Source organism: Microtus ochrogaster, unplaced genomic scaffold (assembly GCF_000317375.1).
Source record: "Microtus ochrogaster isolate Prairie Vole_2 unplaced genomic scaffold, MicOch1.0 UNK42, whole genome shotgun sequence".
In the NCBI taxonomy this organism is placed as follows: domain Eukaryota; kingdom Metazoa; phylum Chordata; class Mammalia; order Rodentia; family Cricetidae; genus Microtus; species Microtus ochrogaster.
In genome coordinates, this window is record NW_004949140.1 from 1,282,422 (window position 1) to 1,304,839 (window position 22,418).

Consider the following 22,418-nt stretch of genomic DNA (forward strand, 5'->3'; position numbering starts at 1 on the left):
GAGACAGTGACTCCAGACAATGCCAGCATTGCTGCGGAAACAATGACTGACTCCAGACAATGGTGGCATCCTCTACCTTCAGAAAACCCTGTTTTTGGTTTCTGTTTTTATGTTTTTCAAATAAAAGCTAAAACGTTAATTTTGTATTGTGATTATTTCCTTCCTGGTATATTAACTACTTAACATATTTTATGCTTTGTATAAAAATCCTTTAAAATTGTTGCATAATTTTTATAAATTAATCAATAGTTATTTTTAAATTATATCAAAGACTCAAATCCACAGGAACTTATTTTATTTTTCATCTTAAAGGATATTTTATGACTTAAGTTTCTAACATGCATGTTTTTGATTTACAGGCCTGACCCTACGAGGGGGGAGTATCTATGAATATGCTCATTTCTCACCTTCAGAAATCATCTTTACAATATATAAGTAGCACATCAAGAGGTTTCTGATTTCATACTGATCCAGACGATTATACTGGGATACACTACTCCTTGAAGAACTCTGTCGGGTCTGTAAGATAAAAGAGAGGAGATTTAGGGAACGATATCACAATTTACACAACCTTAAATTCAATTATTTTTTTAACTATTTTTCCTATTTGGGAAAACTATAAATACAAATTTTATGTATATTTGACAGATAAATTGGCTGAGTCTTCATTGTTACAGTACCTAGTAATATCACTGGAAATGACTTTGGGGTCTTCATAAAACATAGTTATTAATTATGTATTTATGTTTACTACCATATGTTTGTGTTGTAATAGCAAAAATTTAAACTACTCACATAAAACTTTCAGAAAGAACAGTTTTTATGTGGAGGAGGGTTTAAGGTATTTGAAAGCTCAGAAGTAGATCACTTGCCTATCATATACAACTTCCTGGGGAACCATTGCGGCCTCAAAATTACACTTTTAAACTTGAATCCCTACTTAGAATGTATTAATAATACTCAATCCCCAACCATCAAATTATCTATTTTAAATGGACAAATTATACAATAATTAAAGAGGGCCAGGCAATATTTCCAAATTATATCAAAGTAGTGATGTTCCTATTACTTAGTGACGTCTGTTTAATACCAAATCATGGCAAGATGTCATTTACTTGAGGTTCTTTAGAATAACAACAATGCAAAGCCTTACTTAGCTCAGCTCAGAGTACTGAGTAGCTACTCTGAGCTGAGCTAACAGGGTACATAGAATTAAGGTAGGACTTACTAAGAACTTTGAATTGGAGTGAAACAAACCTCAGTTCTAATTACTTGGCAGTCATATCACTTCCAGTAAGATATTTAATTGTTCTGACCTTATCTGTGACAGTATCATCAAAATTCACAATAGCATGAGATGGGAGCCTTTGGGAATAAATGCCTCTTTACCCAAAGTCACAAAGATGTATAGTCCAGTGGTTAAGGGGTGCTTCCCAACCAGCAGAAACAACATCACCTGAGAACTTGGAATACAAGTTAGCAAGCCCTGTTTCAGACCTACTGAACCTTTCTATGGTGAGGCGCAGCCATTTTTCGTTTTCCCTCAGGTGACTCTGATGCACACCGAACATGCCACAAAATAGGAAAATTGCTGATCTCTAAACATGGGGTCAGGTGTGACTGGCTTACGTCAAAATCCCAGTTTCACTTAAAAACAGGAATGGGAGTTTAATATTTTAAAAGAATATTTTACAGATCCTTCTAAGTAATATATGATTTTATATAGTGTCACAGAAGTTTATTGTCTAAAATGTGGTATTTGGGCCTCAAGGCAGACACATTTTACATTCTAATCTTAGGCTTACAACAATATGATGTAAGAGTTAGAGGTCTCTAAGACCTTAAGTAATGCTGGAACTCTGAAACTATCAACCCGAAGACCTAAAGTTTCTCTCAAGTTAAATATTATTTTCATTTTGGGAACTTATTCCCCATGCTGGGTTGCCTTGCCCAGCCTTGATACAGGGGAAGGAACTTGGTCCTGTCTCAGCTTGGTGTGCCATGCTTTGTGCCCATGGGAGCTCTGCCCCTTCTGAACAGAGATGGAGAGGTGGATGGGGAGGAGTAGATGGGAGGGGGAAGTAGATGGGAGGTGGGGGGATGGAATGAGAGGAGGTAGGGGAAACTAGTCGATATGTAAAATAAATGAAATTTTTTAATTAATAAATGTTATTTTCTAAAAGGCAAGATTGAATCAGCCCTACGCTGATATGTTGTGATTAAAATGCAAGGCAGCTGAGAAATTTTAAACTGGAACCTACCCTCTAGGTAGTAGTAAAGAGTTAGACTGCTTGAGAATAATTGCTTTACTTCCTATTGGTAAACTGGGCATTGTGGTATTTGCCTGTCATTGTAATTACTCAAGAGGATGAGACAGGAAGATTGCTTGAGGCCAGAAATTTGAGATCAACCTGAGCAACATAATAAGACCCCAGTTGAAAAGCAGTAAATTGGTAGTGGAAGCAGGAGACTGTGAGTTCAAGACTAGCCTGGGTGACATAAGGAGCTTGAGGCAGGGATAGGAAGGTACTACTAAATATTCAAGAATTGTGGGATGCATTTTACAGATCCAAAATAGACTATAGCAGACCAGATAGCTGCATGCTTATTTTGAAAGATTTTAGTATAGTCAGGAGGTTATCCTATAGGTTTCGGTTCTTACATTTTCACTAGTGTTGCTAGGATCTGGGAATCCTGTTACCCCTTCCGGGATGAGGGAACCTCTTGAATCCTCCCTCTTAATTCCATGACCATTTTGAAAAGATCCATAGGCTGGAAAAAAGTTCAAGTTCTTGTTAGCAACAGGAAGAACCATCAAGATAATTTTAAAACTAAGTGCTACATTATTTTAAGTAAATGTGTGGTAAAGCAAATAGATCCTGGTCCTCTACTGTGAAATCATATATCAAAACACCACAAGAAAACAAGTAAAGGTGAAGTGATTTTCCCCTCTCAAAACAATTTGCTATGCAATTCAGTTCCTTGGAAGTCATATAGTAAATCCAGGTAATTCACAAGACAGCTTATCTGTACTAGAGGTAAACAAACACAAACCTAGAAAAGGAAGTGTCTTACCCAATATTGATGAAAGTTAAGAGGAAAGGAAACCACTGTTTTTGTTTTGTTTGTTTTTATCTCCTAGTTTTCCAGTACACTTAGCCTTTTTGATCATGCTCAGACAAACTAGAAAATGTGGCTACCTATGTGAGTCATATTTTAACTAAACTTCAGGAAAGATCAGGCTATGGATAGTTTTATCATGAAATCTTTCAAAAAGAGCGGAGGTACATTTCTAAATCCTCGTGTTATGCATAATCTTTAAAGAGATTAATTACCTGTGTCTTTGTCAGTGGTCAGGCTCCCTCTGCTTGTCGGTGAAACAAAGCCACATGGAAACTCATCCCTGGATGCCTGTAACAGAATGTGACGCCTGAGTCATTTAACCAGTTTTTAAACTGGGGCAAGACATCTGAATTAGACTGCACCCTGCTTTTAAACACGGCTTACTGGGAAATTACAGAGGTGCTCTTAGTATTTAAGTGGCATGTTTAAAAAAATGGCTGCTAGCCTACTGTAATAATCACAACCGCTGACCAAGTGATATAATCAGATGGCTGCAATTGGTATAATCTAAACATTGTTCAGTTCTGTTCCTTGGAACCAGGGACAGTGCTAGAAGTTGAAGTGTAATGAAGCCTCTAAGTGAACATGAGCTGCAAAAGAACAGAGAGTGAAACCTTTCCAAATAGCACTGTCGAATGTGTGCAGTGAACATGACTGCTGTGTGAAGAAAGACCAATGGCACAGCCAGTGACATTACATCCACACTCCACTCATTAACCCCGTCAAGTGCCACAAGCCAGAGAGCTAGCTACGACTCAAGCTGAAAAGTGGCTTTTCCATCCGGTGATGGTGGTGTGTGCCAGTAAGCCTAGCATTCAGGACACTGTATCAGGTGAATTGTTCCAAGTTCCAAGTCAGCCTAGATTACAGTCACAGTGAGACCCTGTCTCAGAAAACAAGCAAATGGGACTGGAGAGATGGCTCAGCAATTCTGAGTGCCTAATTGCTCTTGCCCAGAATTCAGTTCCCAGCACCCATGGTGACTACCCATAACTCCAGCTCCAGGGCATCTGACAGTTTTCTGGTCTCTATAGGCACCTGTCCTCATGTACAAATCCACACTCTGACATATGCATAAACATACTATTTAAAAATGTGCCCTTAACTGATCTTTAAAAAGCTCTCTAAGGAACTTAGGAGTGGTTTTCAAAATTATCAGGGACATTTTACAGGGAAAAATTTTCCAGATTATATTATAAAGCAGAGTTTAAGCTGTCATGCAACTATATGAAGTGATGATGCAAAGTCCACAGATGATCTAGGACCATTCAGAATATGAAGAGGGATAGGAGTTAACGCTTATACTGGGCCAACAAATACAAAGCATACAATTTGGGCACCATTTTTTTTGAGGGCGTGTCTTACTGTGTAGTCCAGGCTTGCCTCAAATTTGCATCATCTTGCCCAGTCTTTCAAGTGCTGGCATCTGGCCTGACACCATTGATTTAGGAGAGCCACTGGCAAATGGGAGAGCATCCAAAAGCATTAACCAAGAAAACAAATGGTTTGTAACAAGAAATGACAAAATAATGATATGTTGGCCTGGAGAAAAAGTTAGAAGGCATATGTGGAAGGGAGAAACTGAAGGTGGAAACTAATGGTTTATGGGTCTCCAGAGGGCAGAACTAGGAGCGATGAACAGAAACCCTTCCAGGTCTAAGGTCGAGGAAGAACAGCTTAACTATTGCAAGGGCAAAGGTTGTCAGGACAAACAGAAACCTAGTTAGTCACCTTTAAGTGTCTGAAATAAGTCTCAGGCACTAAGGGGAAGAGAAAGAAAGCTCGCCCCATTGTAATAAACTAAAAGAGACTTAGCAAGAAACACTAACCAGAGACTACCAAGGATAAGGAGAAGCAAAGGGACTCGACCCCAGAGTCTGATATCAGCTCTGTAAGTGATGCTTTCATCTTGTTCTCCAGAAAAATGAAAACACTGGAGTGTATTAATTAGCAGCAAATTTTAAGGAACAAACTAGAAACAAGGCGTTTGTGGTATTCTTTTGGATCTTGTTATTCAAAATGCAGCCTTTGGACTAGACAGAGGCAGCCAAAGCTTGTTAGACACAGGGACTCTCTCAGCCTAGGGCCTACTGAATTAAGATCTGTGTTCTAGCACATCCCCACCTTATCATTTGAGAAGCACTGCTCTAGGAAAAGAAGGAGAAATGTAGAAGTATACTGAAAAGTCCATGCTTACAGTTGAGATCCTATAGCAGATGGCCTCAATCCCAAATGCATTAGGTAAAACAAGATGTAACTCAGAACGGAAAGACATTAACACTTACAGAATTAGGCATGGCTGCACAGGAATACAAAGTATCTCGGCCTGCCAGTCGCTGTATATTTTCCAAGAGCAGTCCAACAAATGGGAGGTACAACTGTGCTATTTTGGCTTGCTGATTCTGAAAAATAGTCAAACTTCATGGGTAAATAATATGTATATGATTCACATGAATGGAATTGGCCCCATCTGTCAGATTAAAAGAGTAAAGGTCAGCTAATAGCTTCAAAATTTAGAGGCATGGATCTTATAACTAATTGTCTATGAACTTGGTTGCTGTTTGGACTTATTCATAATATGGAGTCCAGTGAGAGCTTTCAAACATAAAGGAAAAGGTTCTTTGCAATATCAGTATTCTTTTTTTTTTTTTGATTTTCAAAACAGGGTTTCTCTGTAGCTTTTTTTTTGGTTCCTGTCCTGGAACTAGCTCTTCTAGACCAGGCTAGCCTCGAACTCACAGAGATCTGCCTGCCTCTGCCTCTGCCTCCCGAGTGCTGAGATTAAAGGCGTGCACCACCACCGCCCGGCTGCTATTTATGATTTGAAAAGATATCACAACCTACGGTAAAATAATTTATATCATAAAACGAAAGAGTCAATTTACTTTTAAATAGAACCATGAAAAGAAAGGCAATATTTACAAATAAAAAAAATCTTGGTAACTAAAAAAACACAAGAGATGAGAAAACTGTAGAAACAATTCTACCTACAAATCAGCTTTTCAAATTAATTATAGTAACAATTTATATTCAAATTTACATTTGAATGTTAAAAAGTAAAGGATGTATTATCAAACATGAAATATTATATTTCTTTGAGTCACTCAATACCAAAGAAATAAGTTAGGGTTAATCCAGATTCACTCAGTCTGTAGTTTAATTTTCCATGCCCTTAAATTGCAATATTAATGACATTTAAAGACATATTTAAAGTAGTGACAGACAGCAACCAGTGCTATGATAGATGTTAAATGTATGTAAGATTTATAGCCACATCCATGGCTACTGACAGTAAAATACTATCATAACAAATCTTTTTAGTATAAAGAAAAAAATCATATTATATATTTTATACATGATAACTTAATGTCTTATTAAACACATCAATATCACATTTATTTAGAGACATTACAGTATTTGACAGTATATTCATGGTACAACTCTATATGATGATTTTTAGGTATGTGTGTGTATGTTCACGTGAGCACAGGTGCCCTTGGAGGCTAGAAGTGTGTGATCTCCCCGTAACTGAAGTTACAGGTGGTGTAAGCTGCCAGATGTGGGTACTAGGAACCAACCTGCATTTCTCTGCAAGAGCGGCAAGCATTCTTAACTCCTGACCTATCTCTCTAGTCTCTGTATGACTTTACAAACATCCTATTTAATTTATGGAGTAAATCATGAGAGAGTTTGACTGGTCCTAATATTTATAGTAAATATAAGAAAAATAAGCAACCTAACTCATTTCATTGTCACATAAACAGAGACCTTTATATATGTTAATTTAAAATATGGTTTGAGTGGTAGAATATATGTCACTATATGCAGAACTGTGGCTTGTTCCCTACCCAGCATCAAAATATTAAAAAATGATTTGAAAAAAATGTTTTTCTTCAAGTTATTGCACGGTATTTTAAAAAATTTAATGTCCTGAAATGGAAAAATACCTTATTTATACAAATACCTTTTCATTGATATTCATACCTTTTTCCTCACTGTAAACATCATCTTGAATCAAAACTCTTAGAAAAATTTACTAGTGTGCTCCCAAGAACTGTATAGACATCCTCACCTTGTGCTGGTATCTAGTATCAAATGCATGTTTTATCAAAAGATTTTTTAGGACAGAGATAGCTGTATATCTGATCTCATAATTGTCTTGAAGAGCAATGGAGGTTTCCCGCAGAAGTAGACCAACCAAGAAGTGATGCTTGCAATACTCATCTGATAAACTGTATTCAAGATTGGAATCTGCAGTACAATAAAATTTGTAACTTTTAATAAATATACAAAATTTGTTATTAGACAATTAAAATACTATAATTATCATTTAATTATGTGGTCATGCTGGCAAAAACTTTAATTTTATTATTAATCTGAACAATTCCGCTATAGTATAAAATGAGCATGCAAAATTTTTACTAAATAAGAACGCTTCTAATTATGGATAGATGATTGTTTTAATGATTATTTCAGTCAGCAAGATGGTCATGAAGATACATTCTCCCCTAAATTGTTTGAAGTCTTAATACTCCTACAATAGAAACTAGAAAGAAATAATTCTATATTTTGCAATATTTTAACACATTTCTCATTTTGACTATAGGCTCAACTTTCTAGACTAATGCTTGATTTCCTTATCTATGTATATTTATAAAGAGAGAAAAGACAAACCAGACAACCCCATCATCCCAACAGTATTATCGATTGTTGCAGTGATCATTACATATCAGCCTGAACATCCATAGTAGACACAGTGATAATACAAAGAGCCAGCACATCTCACATCAATTCATCACCACACTCACATCAATTCTTCATCACAGTCACAAATACAGACCTTCCATTTTAGAAAATCACCACTGCAAACTGCATCTTTCCCTCCAGTTTAGGTCGTTTTATCTCTGTTAAATCTTACACATTAATTCTATGCGGGAGACTTGCCTTATCATAACTCAGAGGAGGTTAGGATCAAATTTAGTAATTTCTATAGGAGATTATATTTTCCTTTATTTTAGATAAAGCAAAAAGCTGAAGAAAATGCCTTTCATTTCTTTTTTTTTTCCTTTTGGTTGATTCAGAATTAATGTAATGTAGTATATCCAGTTAGGATTTTGAATTGTTGTACATTGTCCAATTTAACTCCAAATCCCAATGCCCTGTCCAATTCTTCCCCCTAACTTCCTTGTCATTATCAAAACTATGGGCGGAGCATTGAGCCACTCATGCTCAACCTAGTAATGGGGGAGTTAGATAGTGGTACTGTGGTCTTGAAATGTTTCTCCGGTTTTACTGGCTATCATTTCACCACTTCTACAACCACTAGGTCTGAGTAGAGACTTCTCTAAAGACCAAGGCATATGATTCTCCTGCACTGTCATACTCTTTTGTGAATTCCAATCGCGTTCTAGATTCAAGGATAGCATTGAATAACCAAGGTGGACTTATCTGGGTAGAGTTTGCAAATGACAATTGATTTTATGCTTCAGTGACTTGAATAAATCCAATTTGGTATTTTCAACCACACCTTCAAGACTGTGGCCAACAGGGTGACAGAGAAAGCAGCAAGGCGGAGAGAGGTGACAAACACTTAAAACAGATACTGTCTCCAAGCTGCTTTGCAGCAGAGGAAGCTGCTTTCTACGGGCAGACATTTGAAAACTCACTCCAGACAACACTGAAGCTTATTTTGAGACTAACAAGCTTTTACGATTTTTGGGTACAAGAAATTAAAGGCTCACTTTGGCTAGGGAGGATTTGAAAAACAAACAAAGCCCCCATTCATCTTGGCCATTCATCAAATCAATTGTGTTTAAACACAGCATACTACTTTAGAGTGAACCGAGTTAAACCTACCTACTGAAGTCAAACGGTCCACCGCAAATGAAAAAAAATCTAATTAATATATGAAAAGAAAAGGGACAAATAAAAAACATAATAACATAAGAATAGTGCTACACAACAAAGAAGCATTCAATAAAACTAGCAATGGAGATTAAAACTGAGGCATTTCATAAATTTAGTACATGCGAGTTATCATTTTACTTTTTATATTTATTTTTGATGCTTTCGGCCGAAATGCATTCACATACTTTTTTACTTAGTCTTAAATAAAATTCAATATACTATTATTATAAAAAGAAATTTTACTAGTGTCTGACATTTGTGTTTTAGCAACAATGTATGTAACATCCAATTTTTTCATACAGTTACAATGAAGGAAATGCAGAATGCCATCAATGAAGCTATCCTCAGATAGTAGCAATTCTAATTACCGTCAAGTTATCTGGTTTTATCAGAAAACATTATGCTACACTAGTACTATCACAGAAGAAAAAACAATCCCAAATAATGGAAAATACAAATACATACCTTGAACTCTCTGTAGCTTTGGTTTTGCAAATGCCATTGGCAAGTTCAGAGGAATGTAATGTTCATGATTGCAGATTGTTTGGAGAAATTCAAACTTGTATTCGGCAAGAACCTATATGGTAAATTATATATCATGTCATTTTATAGGCATTTATTTTTTTGATGAATAAAAAAAAGATCCTTAATTTCCCAATGCGTTTATCTTCCAAAGTATACAGGCAGGTGCAATCTGTCCAGGAAAGCGTTAACATAGCCAGCCCAAGAGTGGCAGATTTGAAAAGGCCTGTTGCAACACTGATGTTGGCTGGCATCTGAGAAAAGGGATTTTGAAATTTTCCCTATGAGATAAGGTTGTATTCTTGGTGCCAGTCTGCCAGGCCCTTTTACAAATAATGTGGTTTATGGTAAACACCTGTTTTGTTTTCCTTTCTGCTAGTCTAGAACTCTTGTGTGCTTCAATACAAAAAGAGCTCTCCGGTAAGAACTGTGGGAAGTGAGTGTACCCCTGCATGTATCAGCATTCATGGCATACGCACAGCATGTCAAAAGACCCCAGGGATGCAGACCCATAGGAATAGCAGAGGCTTTCCTGGGCCAGGCTGGGGAATGGCAAGACCATTCCCTGGCCATAGTACAGAGGTGTGTGCAGAAGTATCAACGACAGATTCATATTCCCCTACAGATACAACCTGTATGATTGACCCCTGAGATTGGCCCCCTTCAGTGACCACCCCACTTCCTCCATCAGTTGTATACAATAACCTGCCTCCCCATTCAGCTGTATATAATAATATACTGAGCTTCCGGACTTCTGGTGTGTTTCTATCAGAGTGCATGGCTCACCCAATCCCATGTTTTCTGTAGGTGTGTCTGTGGTTTCTTCATTCCCCATCAGCACAGTTGGGTCAATCTCAAAGAACCCTAAACTCTAAAGAGAAGTGCGGTAATCTTCTAATTGCATTCTCACCCCTATGGGAAGTATGCCTTCGCAAGAGGGGGAGAGTATGGGAGGCTTCATAGGATCATCGCACACTCCACTTGATGCCTTTGCCTTTCTTGACCCTGCTAAGTAGCCATATATATCACAGCAATGAGCGTCCGTCAGAATTACAACTATATGTTGAATCCTGTTAGTAAACTGTTGAACCTGTGGGTGATCTTGGGAACCCCCCACCAATGTCCAACAGTAGTCCTTGCATTTGACGACACTCAAAGTACACAAAAGAGCAGTTCTGAATCTTCCAGAAGAGAGTGTAACTGTCATCTTTGACCTCAAGCTCTAATGTCCTTAGAACTTACCTTAGGATCTTTGGGGCTAAATCCTGATATATAGTCATTTATCAAATTAAAAACAAATCCTCTATCCATGAGTGTCAAGCAGCGCTATTAAAAAAAAAAAGGAGGGAAGGTTAGATTTGCCATTTTACATGTCTCTTATGATGACTTTAAACAATTTTGAAATTTCATCTACACAAAGGGGATGTCATTTTTACAGACAATATGAGAACAGCTGTCAGAGTTTTGGTTGGCCTTAAAGAAAAAGAGTAAAGTAAATTATCAATGGACTCAAGACTTAAGGTCCTCAACTTCATAATTTTCAAAATAAGATATGTACATAAATACATACTCCATCTATGATAATAACAAAAAGTAAAAATTATCATCCTTTGTAAATATAGGGATTTCTGACATCTCTCAAACAAAAGAACCTCACTGAGCAAAGCTAACAATTTTTATGCATATGCATTAGTGACATGTACCCTGTGTTGACAACAGCCAACAGGTACCTTTATTTCAAAAGTTGAACATTTTGGGCAGGAGAAACTGCTCAGTGCGTAAGAGCGTTTGCAGCACAAGTATGAGGACTTGAGTTAGAATCCAAGCACCTACATAAAAAGCTGGGCATGGGCATCCGTGGAACCCTAGTGCCCAGTGCCACGGTGGGTGCAGGAGACAGGAAGCTAGTTAGGGCTTGAGACGGACCTCCTAGTTAGCTCCAGGTTCACTGAGAGATACTGTTGCAAAGGAACAGAGGAACAGGGCAGTAACTGATAGATGTGCTGCTTCAGCTTCAATGCCTGCACCTGCACATGTATAGCGTGCACACACACACACACACACACACACACACACACACACACACACACACACGTACGTCAGAGAAAGTCACGAACCCAAAAGTCAACTGGACCAGAAAAGTGATTTAAATATCTTTAAAAGTCAGGGATATGATGAAGGCTGGTGGGGCCTGACTGGAGCGGCAGCGATTGCCCCACCTAACAGCAGTCCGTTTAAAATTTGTATTTTTTAAACGTCTGTGAAATAAGCATGAGCTGGCTTCTGGCTCAGTCAGCCTCTTATTTAACTTCAGTGGGAGGGCGAGCACACCTGACTGAGCTGATCCATCAGTCAGTCCAAAGAGTTATTTCAACAGCCTTGCAAAGACCTAGCTGGAGGCTGCGGATACAGCTAAGCACTGTAGCATTTGCCCAGCATGCAGAGAGCTTATGTTTAATCCTTAGCGATGGAAAAAAAATAACCTAAAGCATCCACCTTTTTCAGGAAAAAAAAAAGGAAAACTTGTTCCTTTGGCTTTCCAGACCCTATCAGTGAAGAGGAGATTCTTAACATGTTTTGACTGCCTTCAACTTACCTTTAGGAAGCTGGCCAAGCTATAATTCACATTTCGGGACTCATCAGGAATCTCTGCATAGCGAATGGTCACATGGGGAATTATTGCAAGAAGCAGGGAATGTAAGATGTGGTGATATGCTTCAGGAAATCTCTGGCCCCTGGGAAGCTTAAATACAAATAGAAAAAGAGTTTGAAAAGGTCAGACTAAATCAACTGCCATTTTACTTTCAAGCATGTACCATCATGGAAGCAGCTTTAAACGGAAGTACAATTTTTCTCTCAACTAAATGACTTCACTAATTGTTGAAAGTATACTTTATTCTTGACCCTAAAGTTATAGGAACTATTTGATTCTCTAATAATAGAAGTGCCTGAAATTATCATTAAGTATAGTATGGGTAGATATAGCCCAACCGTGGATGTAGGCACATCTCCGCTTTTATTTTATTTTCTGGGACACACTTTAAGTGTGTTGTCATGGTTTCAGTCAACTTACTCTATGAAAGTTCTATGAGATGACTTTTTATTTTATTTTGCATGCCTAGCCATTTCGAATGCCTGACCATTATGATTTCTGTAACTAAGAAACTTCTATGTACGAGTTGGGTATTTCTAATTGAAACATCTCAAATCTGAAGTGCTCTCAAGCCTGAAATGTTTTGAGACTTGACTCAACACTACGAATGGAAAATTCCGCACCTGATGTTGTGTGCCTGGCTGAAGTCAAAACACAAATGCAAATATAAAATAGTGCATAAAATTATCCTCAGGCTATGTGTATAAAGTATCCATGACACATGTATGAGTCTCATGTTTAGACATGTGTCCTGTACCAAAGATGTCTATCTCATTATGTATATGCAAATATTCCAAAATTTGAAAATGTCTGCAGTCTGAAACCCTTCTGGTTCTAAGCATTTCAGATCAAGAGTTCTCAACATGTACCTTTAAACCAAAATGGAAAAACAAGAGGAGCCTGTGAGACTGCTCAGTGGTTAAGCGCTTCCTCGGCAGACCTGGTGATCTGCATTTGATACACAGAACCCACATGTAGTGAAAGAGAGAACCAGCTTCACGAAGTTGACCTCTGACCTCCACACATGCACTGCAGCTCACATGGGGTCCCACCCACACATGATGCACACATAACAACAACAAAGAAGGAGAAGAAGGCAGGGGGAGGAGAAGGAGAGGGAAGAAGAAAAAGGAGGAGGAGGAAGGAGGGGGAGGAAAAGAAGATAAAGATGATGATGATTAAAATACACAAAATAAGTAAATGGACATACCATGTTACCATGCTTTGGAAATATATCTAATTGCCTAAAATTCTTTTGAAACTTTATGTGTACTGTATTTCTTTCTAGTAGAAAGAATGTGTCTGATTTGCTACTTTTTTCTAGTTAAATCTTTTCATCAAACTTTTATTTTCTTTAAATATTTTATTGTACTTATGCATACATTTCGGAGGGAAGGGGGTGCCTGCCAAGGCCAAAGGAAGTATCTTATTCTCTGAAGCTGGAGTAGCAGGTGGTTAGGACCTGCCCGACATGGGGGCTAGGAACTACACTTGGGTCTTCGGGAAGAGCAGCAGGCACTAAGCCATCTCTCCAGCTCCTCAACACTGACATTTTTAAATCACAAAGAAATGCAAAGCGTCCATTGTTTTTAATAACCAACACTGGAGAAGTTGAGGGAAAGAATCGTATAGAATAAAAGAGAATTTGTATATTATTACTATGTGTAAAGTTATCTTTCTATTTGTTACATGTTAGCCTCATAAATATATATATATATATATATAATATATTATATAATTTATAAATTAAAATTAAAATAAGCCTAATGTGGTGACTCAGGTCTATAACCCAAGCACTTGGCAAGTTGAGCACAGATTTCAGACCAGCCTGGACTACAGGCTGTCTCAGAGATAATTAATTTTAATTAATCAAGAAGTTATTGTTGAGCTTACTTACCTTAATTTTATTCTCTTCCAACAAGTATGTGGCCATGGATTTTGCAATTATTTCAAAGAAAAACCATGAGTACTGGAAAACAAACACACAAGTCTTAACTGTTACCCAAATACTCGAAGCTTTGAAAATTTTGACAGATCAGTAGAAATCTTGTCTCTGAAGTTTGATAACACTTTCAAGTGATCTCAGTTCACTATCAAGGTCTCATAGAATACCTTTTCAGACAAAAAAAAAACCACAGTACTGAAATTTCAAGGCCAACTAACCACGTTCAGTGGGCGAGTCGAAAGGTTTGCTTCGCAGGATGGAATTATTTACCCCTGACATTGTTTTGGACAGCAGTGATTGGGCATAAAGACAAACTACCTTTTAATTATCTTTATTACTTCTTTTAAATCCTCTACAGTTAATGTTTAAAGTTTTTATTAACATGTATTAATCATATATTAGATGGGTTTAATGACATTTTCATACATGTATATAATGTATTTTGATCATATTCACCCCCATTGATCTCTCATGTCCCCCTTCTCTCTTGCCCCTCTTTCCCAAATACATCAAGTAATAAATCTGACTGCTGCCTACACTTGGTTTAGATAAACATTTTGGGCTGTGGTACAGTACTGGCACAGCTTACATGATCTATGTGGTTTCCTATATCATGTAATTTGAAAGGTAGCATCAAATCTCTAGCCAATACATCCCCAAAGGCCCATAATTCCATCGCCAATTAAAGAGATAGTAAAAATAATGAGATCAATAGCTACTATTTATAGAGTGCCTACTACCTGCCTTCAATATTGTCAAATATTTCAACTCAGACGTGAATAGTGGCCCAGAGCTGGGACATAGGTAGCCCCAGGTGCAGAAACAGGTCCACTGTAACAGATACAAGGTTCTGCCTCATCTGAAATGATCTTTTACACATTCAGTTGAGGGCAATGGGTGTATATGGAGGAGGAAGAAGGCTGCAAAGGGCACATGCGCAATGTAATAGAATGAAGGTGTGTCCAGTACGAAAAGGATCAATGAAAATGGAAACAGAAGGTCACCAGCAAGTATGTGGTGGCTGATGTATTTTCTGTGTGTCTTCCACCCTTACCTTTAGAAGTTTGTTTATGGACAAGAAATCTGCAGACTGTTTCAATATTGCGATCATGGTAGTAGCCAGGGTTTCGTGTATCAGCTGGGCCTGAGGAGTGTTTGGTTTTTCAGGTCTGAAGCTATACTGCAAACAGAACCAGATGAACTATCAAATATGACTACTATCCTGGGAAAGAGGCAAAACATCCAGCAAGAGGGCTTTACTCCACAAACCTTTATGAAGGATCTTAAATAGCTATCCAAGCCTTCTTCATGGCACGTGGACACAATGTGTAAGAGAACCCTGGAACGACATTCAGGAAACTCAGCGGGTCAACTAATTTCTATAGTGCGACAATCAGATAAGAGCAAGTCTAACACAGAAAAGAACCAAATCAAACCAAAAAGATGCCCAGACAACAGGGGGGGGGTAACAGAAGAGGTGACGCTCGCTAGCTTAGAGCCACAAGAGTCCGTTGCCTAAAGCACTTCAGAGTCTTGTAAAATGCACTTCCTGGTTCAAAGGCAGCCCGGATGTTTAGTCTCCTTTCTAAATCCCAGTAGTCACTTAAAACATGGGCATAGCCCTATGTTGTGAAAGAGCTCAAGCAAAGTAAATACTGAAATCCCTTCCAGTGAGGATAAAAGGAACAGAAAAGAAAGATCAAGTGGCTGGGAGAGGTGGTGCATATCTGTAATCTTATAACACTTGAGAGGCTAAGGCAGGAGGATCGCCATGAGTCTGAGTCCTGGCTGGGCTACTGTCTCAACAACAACAACAAGAACAAAGAAAAAACAAAGAAACGAACAAAAGACAACATGAAAACCGTCGAGGGGGAACAGAGGGACAGAGGAGGTAAAATAATATGGTAGTTGGAGGTGAGGTTAAGAGACTAGCTGTGCCTTGTGCACTTCAGCAAACATCAGTGTCACCGGGAAGGCATCTTCACAGATTGCCTGGCTCCTTGCCTGGTGTTTCTGACTTTGTGGGGCTGAGGTAAAGTTCGGTGATTAGCATTTTAATAAGCTTCCTGAGGATACCACTGCTGGCTGCTGATCTGGGGAGTGCATGCTGAGAACCATTATATTAGAATAATGCTTCTTATATTTTCAACTGGACCGTTCCTGGCTGCAGAGTTGGGCATATAGCACACAGCCTAGGGTCTAGGGAAAGAGGCTATGGCAACTGTAGAAGCAGCAAAGCCAGGGACATCTAGCACTGAGCTCAGCATTTTTTTTTAAAAAGTCTCCCTCCTATTTTCATTGAAATGCAAGTGTGTTTTTCCCCTCTGCCTTACAATGTATCCTTGTTTGTTTTCATACAGAAATAACTTATTCTTCCAAGTCAAAATTCATGGCTTAGTGACACAGTATGTCCAGTAGGAGAAACACTGGCCATGTATGGCTATATTGGTTAAGACTAAAATGAACTACAATTAACAATTAACAATTAACTAGTCCTTCCCCAGAAGATCTAGCCACACTTCTAGTGCCAAATGTGGTGAGTGACTGCTTTATTGAACAACACAGGTAGAGAACGTGGCTAGAGAAAGGTCAATTGAAATTTCTTTGTCTTATAAACCGGCATGGAGCAGGAAATAAGAGGGCATGCAATAGTGTAGGGTTTCAATATCTTATTTTCAACATGGATGGGTCAGCCAGATAGAAAACTGAGAAGTAAATATTTGACTCGAACTATACTTGAACCAAATGTATCTAAAAGACATATACAGAACACATTTCATTCAACAGCAAAAGAAGACACATTCTTCTTACATGCCCATAGAATAATCTCCAGGATAGAGTATATAATAGGCTATTCAAAAAGTCTTAACAAGATTTAAGAAGATTGCAATCATGCCAAGTAGAGTTTTCAACCACACTATGTCAAAATAAATCAACATGAAAAGAAAGTGTGGAAAATGGAAACACCTAGAAAGTAAACATCATGTTCTGAACAATCAGCCAAAAAAAAACAAAGAAAAGAGAAGAAAAAGAATGAAAGAAGCCAGGCGGTGGTGGCTCACACCTTTAATCCCAGCACTTGGGAGGCAGCGGCAGGCGGGTCTCTGAGTTCGAGACCAGCCTAATCTACAAGAGCTAGTTCCAGGACAGGCTCCAAAGCCACAGAGAAACCTTGTCTCGAAAAACAAACAAAAAAAACAAAAAAAAAGAAAAAAGAAAGAAAGAAAGAAAGAAAGAAAGAAAGAAAGAAAGAAAGAAAGAAAGAAAGAAAAGTAAAATTGCAGGAAAAATGAATGGACTTAGAATGTATAATATTAAGTGAGGTCGCACAATCTCAGAAAACACCCACATGGTCTCTTATCATATGTGGAACTTAGGCCATAGCATGTGTATACATGTAACCGAATATGCCTGTGGGCTCAGTATAACAAGACTATTAGAGGATTAGAAAGGACTTAACGCAGGAAATAAACACAAGTTCTGAAAGCGGGTATAGGGCTAATTGTTTTTCAAGTTCTAATTCTGTCATGGAGTTTTTGGTTTTGGTGATCATTGAGTGCATAAAAATATCATAAATATTGAAAGTGTAAAATCCAATGGGAAGTTCCACAGCTTCCCTTATGTACGGCTACTATGACTGCATAGAAGTTTGCCGAGATGTACAGACTTTGGGTCTGGTTCATTTAGTCACGTATTGTTTATTTTATTTGTAAGCTTTTATAATACAGTTAATTTCAAAACTTTCCAAAGAAAGAAAGAAATCCAAAGGAAAATTAAAAAAAAAATCTTTCAGACAAGTGACAATGGGACAACATGACCAAACCAATGGGAATCAACAAACACAGTTCTAAGAGGGAAGTTCATAGCCACGACAAAAAGCAGAAAGACCTGAAGCAGATAGCTTCTTTCATTGTAACACCGAAACTCACATGGTGCAGTTGATGGGAACGTCATCTTCATGGGTCATGTTTGTGAGAACTCGGAAGAGTTGCATAAGAATTACAGGTAGAAACTGTATCATGACTTGGATCTCCATGGCATGCAAACACTAAAATAAGTCATTATTAGTTATGGAAACAAACAGAAATATGATCTAATTTGCAAATGTGAAACAATAAGAAAATTAAGTAATGACTAGCAGCTTGCGGAAATGTGAGTTTCTGAGACAGGGGACCTGATAATGACTTAATGCTCCCCTTTATTTTGCTATTCGGATTCCATGACCTTATTTGACCTGAATACTCAACTGTAAAGCTAGCAAGTACAAATTACTTATGGGCTTTGAAGAGAAGACAACCGACTTAGGCTAAATCGGGGGAGAGGGGGGTTGGAAAGATCTGCCTCCAAGCAAGTCTCCTGCATTCTATATGCTTTCTAAGACAACCGTGGCCTCCAGGTAACCTGATGGGAAGTTAAATGAGCCGCAGGAAAGAACACATGTATATGCAATTTGCTTTATCCCACATCAGCTATGAAACAGTCTTGCACCTGAACATTCTTTTCAATTTTTATTACATTTTCCTTAGTGAGTGTTTGTGCGTGTGTGTGCACGTAGGAGCTTATGTGCCACAGGGCATGGGTGTGGTCAGAGGAGAATTTGCAGGAGTCAGTTCTCTCTTCTATTATACAGATCCCAGAAATCAAACTCAGATTTCAAGGTCAGGCTTGCTACCTTTTCCCAATGAGCCATCCGGCCAGGCCTCTGACATTCTTCTAATCCATGTATTTATTTCACAGGCTCGCATTCTATCTCTGCTGATGGGTGTTACAAACATCCAAGTGAAGTGTTGCTATATACTGAATGTTCATGTATACATAGAAGTGTTACAGCAACCGTTTGCTACGTTTCTTTCTTCTTTCCATGACATTCACTCTATCAGCCGAGCAAAAAGAAAATCCAACTTTGCTGAGAATTTTTGACATCAGTTCTGTATGAAGTGCTTCGAGCAACACAATGATGAAGAAGCCAAGCCACCCTACTTAAGGGAACTCATCGCTTCTCTTTCTGGGTCTCCTTTACTTTTGTTCTGTCTTTATATGCTCACATCCTCTCTCCCTTTCAGGCCTCCATCATCCGTATCTCAATTAGTGCCACAAGGACTTTAAGCCTCTATGTAACTTCTCTCCTATCAGGCTCATGGGGCAGGTTGACAAGCCCCAGGCACACAGGGCTATCCTTCCAAGGTTTTCCTTCATTTGTTCTCTCTCTCCTCTCTCTCTCTCTCTCTCTCTCTCTCTCTCTCTCTCTCTCTCCCTGATCCTCCCTACTGCTGCCCCCCTTTCAGGTTACACCCTGGACATTTTCGAGTTCTTCTACAGTTTCTTGTCGTTCTCAGGATATCCAGCACACATTTCCAAAGTGATTGTCCACTCCCCTCAAGTACGGATAATATTAGACTACCTTCTACCGAGATGTTTTTCTTTTTCTTTTTCCTCTGGGTGCTGAAGATGTAGCACAGCTTCCCACATGCTAGGTAAGCACTGTCCTGCTGACCTACATCCTCAGCCCTCCAGAACAGTTGTGATGTCTTCCCATTACTGTGAGAAATGGCTCTCCTTCGGGAGTCACACGGTCTCTGTGGAAGGTTTAGTGATGTCTGGGGATATTTTTGGCTATCACAACTTGGGTGCATCTGTGCCGCTGGTTTCTACTGGGTAGAGACCTATAGTTCTGATAAACATTCTACAACAAAGACCTATCATCCCCGACATGTCAATAGTGCTGAACCTGGGAAATCCTGATCGATGGAATTAAGTTGAATGCATTGAAGACCTAGCCTACATTTTGAACCTTAAAGCTGATTACTGTTCTTCGGAAACAGAATCGAGACATGAGTGCTGGTCTTGAAATATATCATCTGCTTTCCTTCTTTTTGTCCTTCTTCACGACTTTATCCACATCCTAATTACTCATCCAAGTCAGGTCAAAATCCTCAGTTCAGTGAAGCCATTTCATTTTCTCACTCAATAGAGGGGTACTGAGTGTACTTACAACAGCCAAACAGCAGGGGGCGACCAAAATGCCCTGAACACAACTCCTACCATTAAGCAGTTCACTGTCTAAAGGGGGTAAAGACACAAAACTGAGTCACTGCAGTACAACCAGCAAATAGGAGGACAGGCACGTGTACAACATGTACAAAAGAAGTGGCCTGGGCTGCGAGGGGTAGAGAACATGAGATAGGCAGAAGGGAAACAGCAGGCAGACGAGATAAGCCCTTCCATGCACGATGGAGCTCAGACAGCTCTTCTGTTATTTTTTCTGAACAGCAGCCAGAGTATCCCTTTTGAAATGCCAACTAGATAATGCCCTCGCTCTCTTGTTAAAAACAAAACAAACAAAGTAAGCAAAGGCCACACTCGCACACTCTGCTTCTCTGTAGCCTCGCCCCCCACTGGGTGTTCTAGCTAGGCTGTCTTCTAGCTTTCCTGCAAACGTGCCTGTAGAGGCCACGAGCGGCTGCTGTAAGAGTCTGCCATCACCTGTGATGGTCTGCCTCACTTCACAGTCTTTTCAGCCTGAAACTGGCCCATTTTCAGACAGCCCTTCCCTACTTAGAATGAATGTACTTCTGGTGGCCCTAATTCCCATTAGCCTATTCTTTTCTTCATAGTACTCCACTTCCCTGTAGCTTAGCTGTAATCTCCCTCCCTCAACAAAACTAGGCCTGTCTGAATTTCTCCAAGTTCTATTCCCAGCACCCCGAACAATACCACACCAGGGGCATAATAAGTATCTGGTGAATGGTTGACTAAATAAAAGGCAACAGAGGGCAAGGCAAAATGGAAGTCCCTATTCTACAGTGGCTTCTCAATGACCTGACTATGTCCTATCTGTAGTCTGCACCAGACACGGAACACTCATCACATATGTCTTTCCATGATCCTCTGGATTATGAAGAAGTTGCTAGCTAAATTATTTTTCCTGTGTCTTTGGTGAGGCTGTAAGGCTGTAATCCCCATACTGACGATGTTTCTAAGCTATTCTGCACTGCAAGCCCCATAGCACACACAGAGGTACTAAATACACACCAAAACTCAAAGAATAAACCAACTCATGAAACTGCCATGGACAGGGACACCAGATAGAAAGGTTTGTGGGGATGCTCATGGGACCAGGAATCAAGAAATGTGTCACAGGCTCGGCTCAGCCACCAACCAGCTAGAGCACTGCAGGCACATCAGTTCTCCTTAGACTTCTGTTTTCTCATCCTCAAAGAGAAACTCTGCACAATCATTTCCACACAATTTTCACAATCACATGCCATTTCACTTACTACCACCAGAGGGCGTGTGCACACTGTACAGAGATCAGCCATTCCACACCCTTAAAAACAAATACCAGGGTACATTTTGTCAAATTTGAAGAATACCAGTATTTGAAGATGCTGCAGCTTCCCATACAGCTCTGTAAAAATTCTCACAAAGTTCTCCCCAGAAGGCAAAGCAATGACCTTAATAGATAAACCATTCATCCATATAGTTGTACTCTTCTGAGATAGTACTCATGACTGAATTTACAAGTTACACAACTGGTATACAGCTTAAGGCCAAAAGCCACTGCTGATTGATCAACTCTCTTGAACAAAAACTGAACATCCTTATACGGCAGGCAGAATAGTACTATAAAAACTAAAGCCAAGCCTGACCTAGAAGCTCTGATTCTTTAGACCCAGTCCAGTATGGGAGGATACAACATGAGTACCGGCAGTTCAAGGCCTACCTGGGCTAGATAGTGAGTTTAAAGGTCAGCCTGGACAACTTAGTAAGGATGTCTTGAAATTAGAAAATAAAATATAGGATTGAGGAGCTAGCTCAGAGGGTAAATCGCTTGCCAGACAAGCATGAGGACCTGATTCTGATCTCCAGTAACAACATAAAAATCCGGACATGGTATTGCCAGCTTGTGATTCCTGGTAAGGGATGAGGGTTCTTTGGCCTGCCTAGCTGACTTGGTAAGCCCAAGGCCAGTGAGAGACTCTGTATTAAGAGACTAGGAAGATAGCTCCTGAGAAAAAAAAACCCAAGCTGACCTCTGGTTTGCACACACCCGTGTCTACATACCCTTACACAAAGAGGTACCTGCATGCATAAGCGTGCACACATACAAAATACCAAAAAGTGGGGCGAGAGCGACATGGTATGGTGTTTAAGTACCTGGCATGTGTAAGGCCCTGGGTTCAAGTTCCAGTACAACAACAGCAAAAGAACAAAAGGCAAATCATTGCCATTACACTTGTCAAACTCCTGGAAGGCTTCCTATTGGAA

The 22,418-nt window shown here is 39.2% G+C and overlaps 1 protein-coding gene across 1 annotated transcript in view; it reads right to left on the reverse strand.

Annotated features, from left to right (window-relative positions):
* Positions 1-22,418, reverse strand: part of Dock11 (dedicator of cytokinesis 11) — a 196,672-nt gene that overhangs the window by 65,953 nt on the left and 108,301 nt on the right. The window contains exons 24-35 of the mRNA XM_026790137.1: positions 18,080-18,198; positions 15,420-15,489; positions 15,205-15,330; positions 14,103-14,174; positions 12,149-12,295; positions 10,795-10,878; positions 9,496-9,607; positions 7,196-7,374; positions 5,409-5,525; positions 3,336-3,411; positions 2,663-2,772; positions 408-519 (exon numbers count right to left, since the gene is read on the reverse strand). Coding sequence (XP_026645938.1) covers positions 408-519; positions 2,663-2,772; positions 3,336-3,411; positions 5,409-5,525; positions 7,196-7,374; positions 9,496-9,607; positions 10,795-10,878; positions 12,149-12,295; positions 14,103-14,174; positions 15,205-15,330; positions 15,420-15,489; positions 18,080-18,198 — 1,324 coding nt within the window. The remainder of the gene's footprint in view (positions 1-407; positions 520-2,662; positions 2,773-3,335; positions 3,412-5,408; positions 5,526-7,195; positions 7,375-9,495; positions 9,608-10,794; positions 10,879-12,148; positions 12,296-14,102; positions 14,175-15,204; positions 15,331-15,419; positions 15,490-18,079; positions 18,199-22,418) is intronic.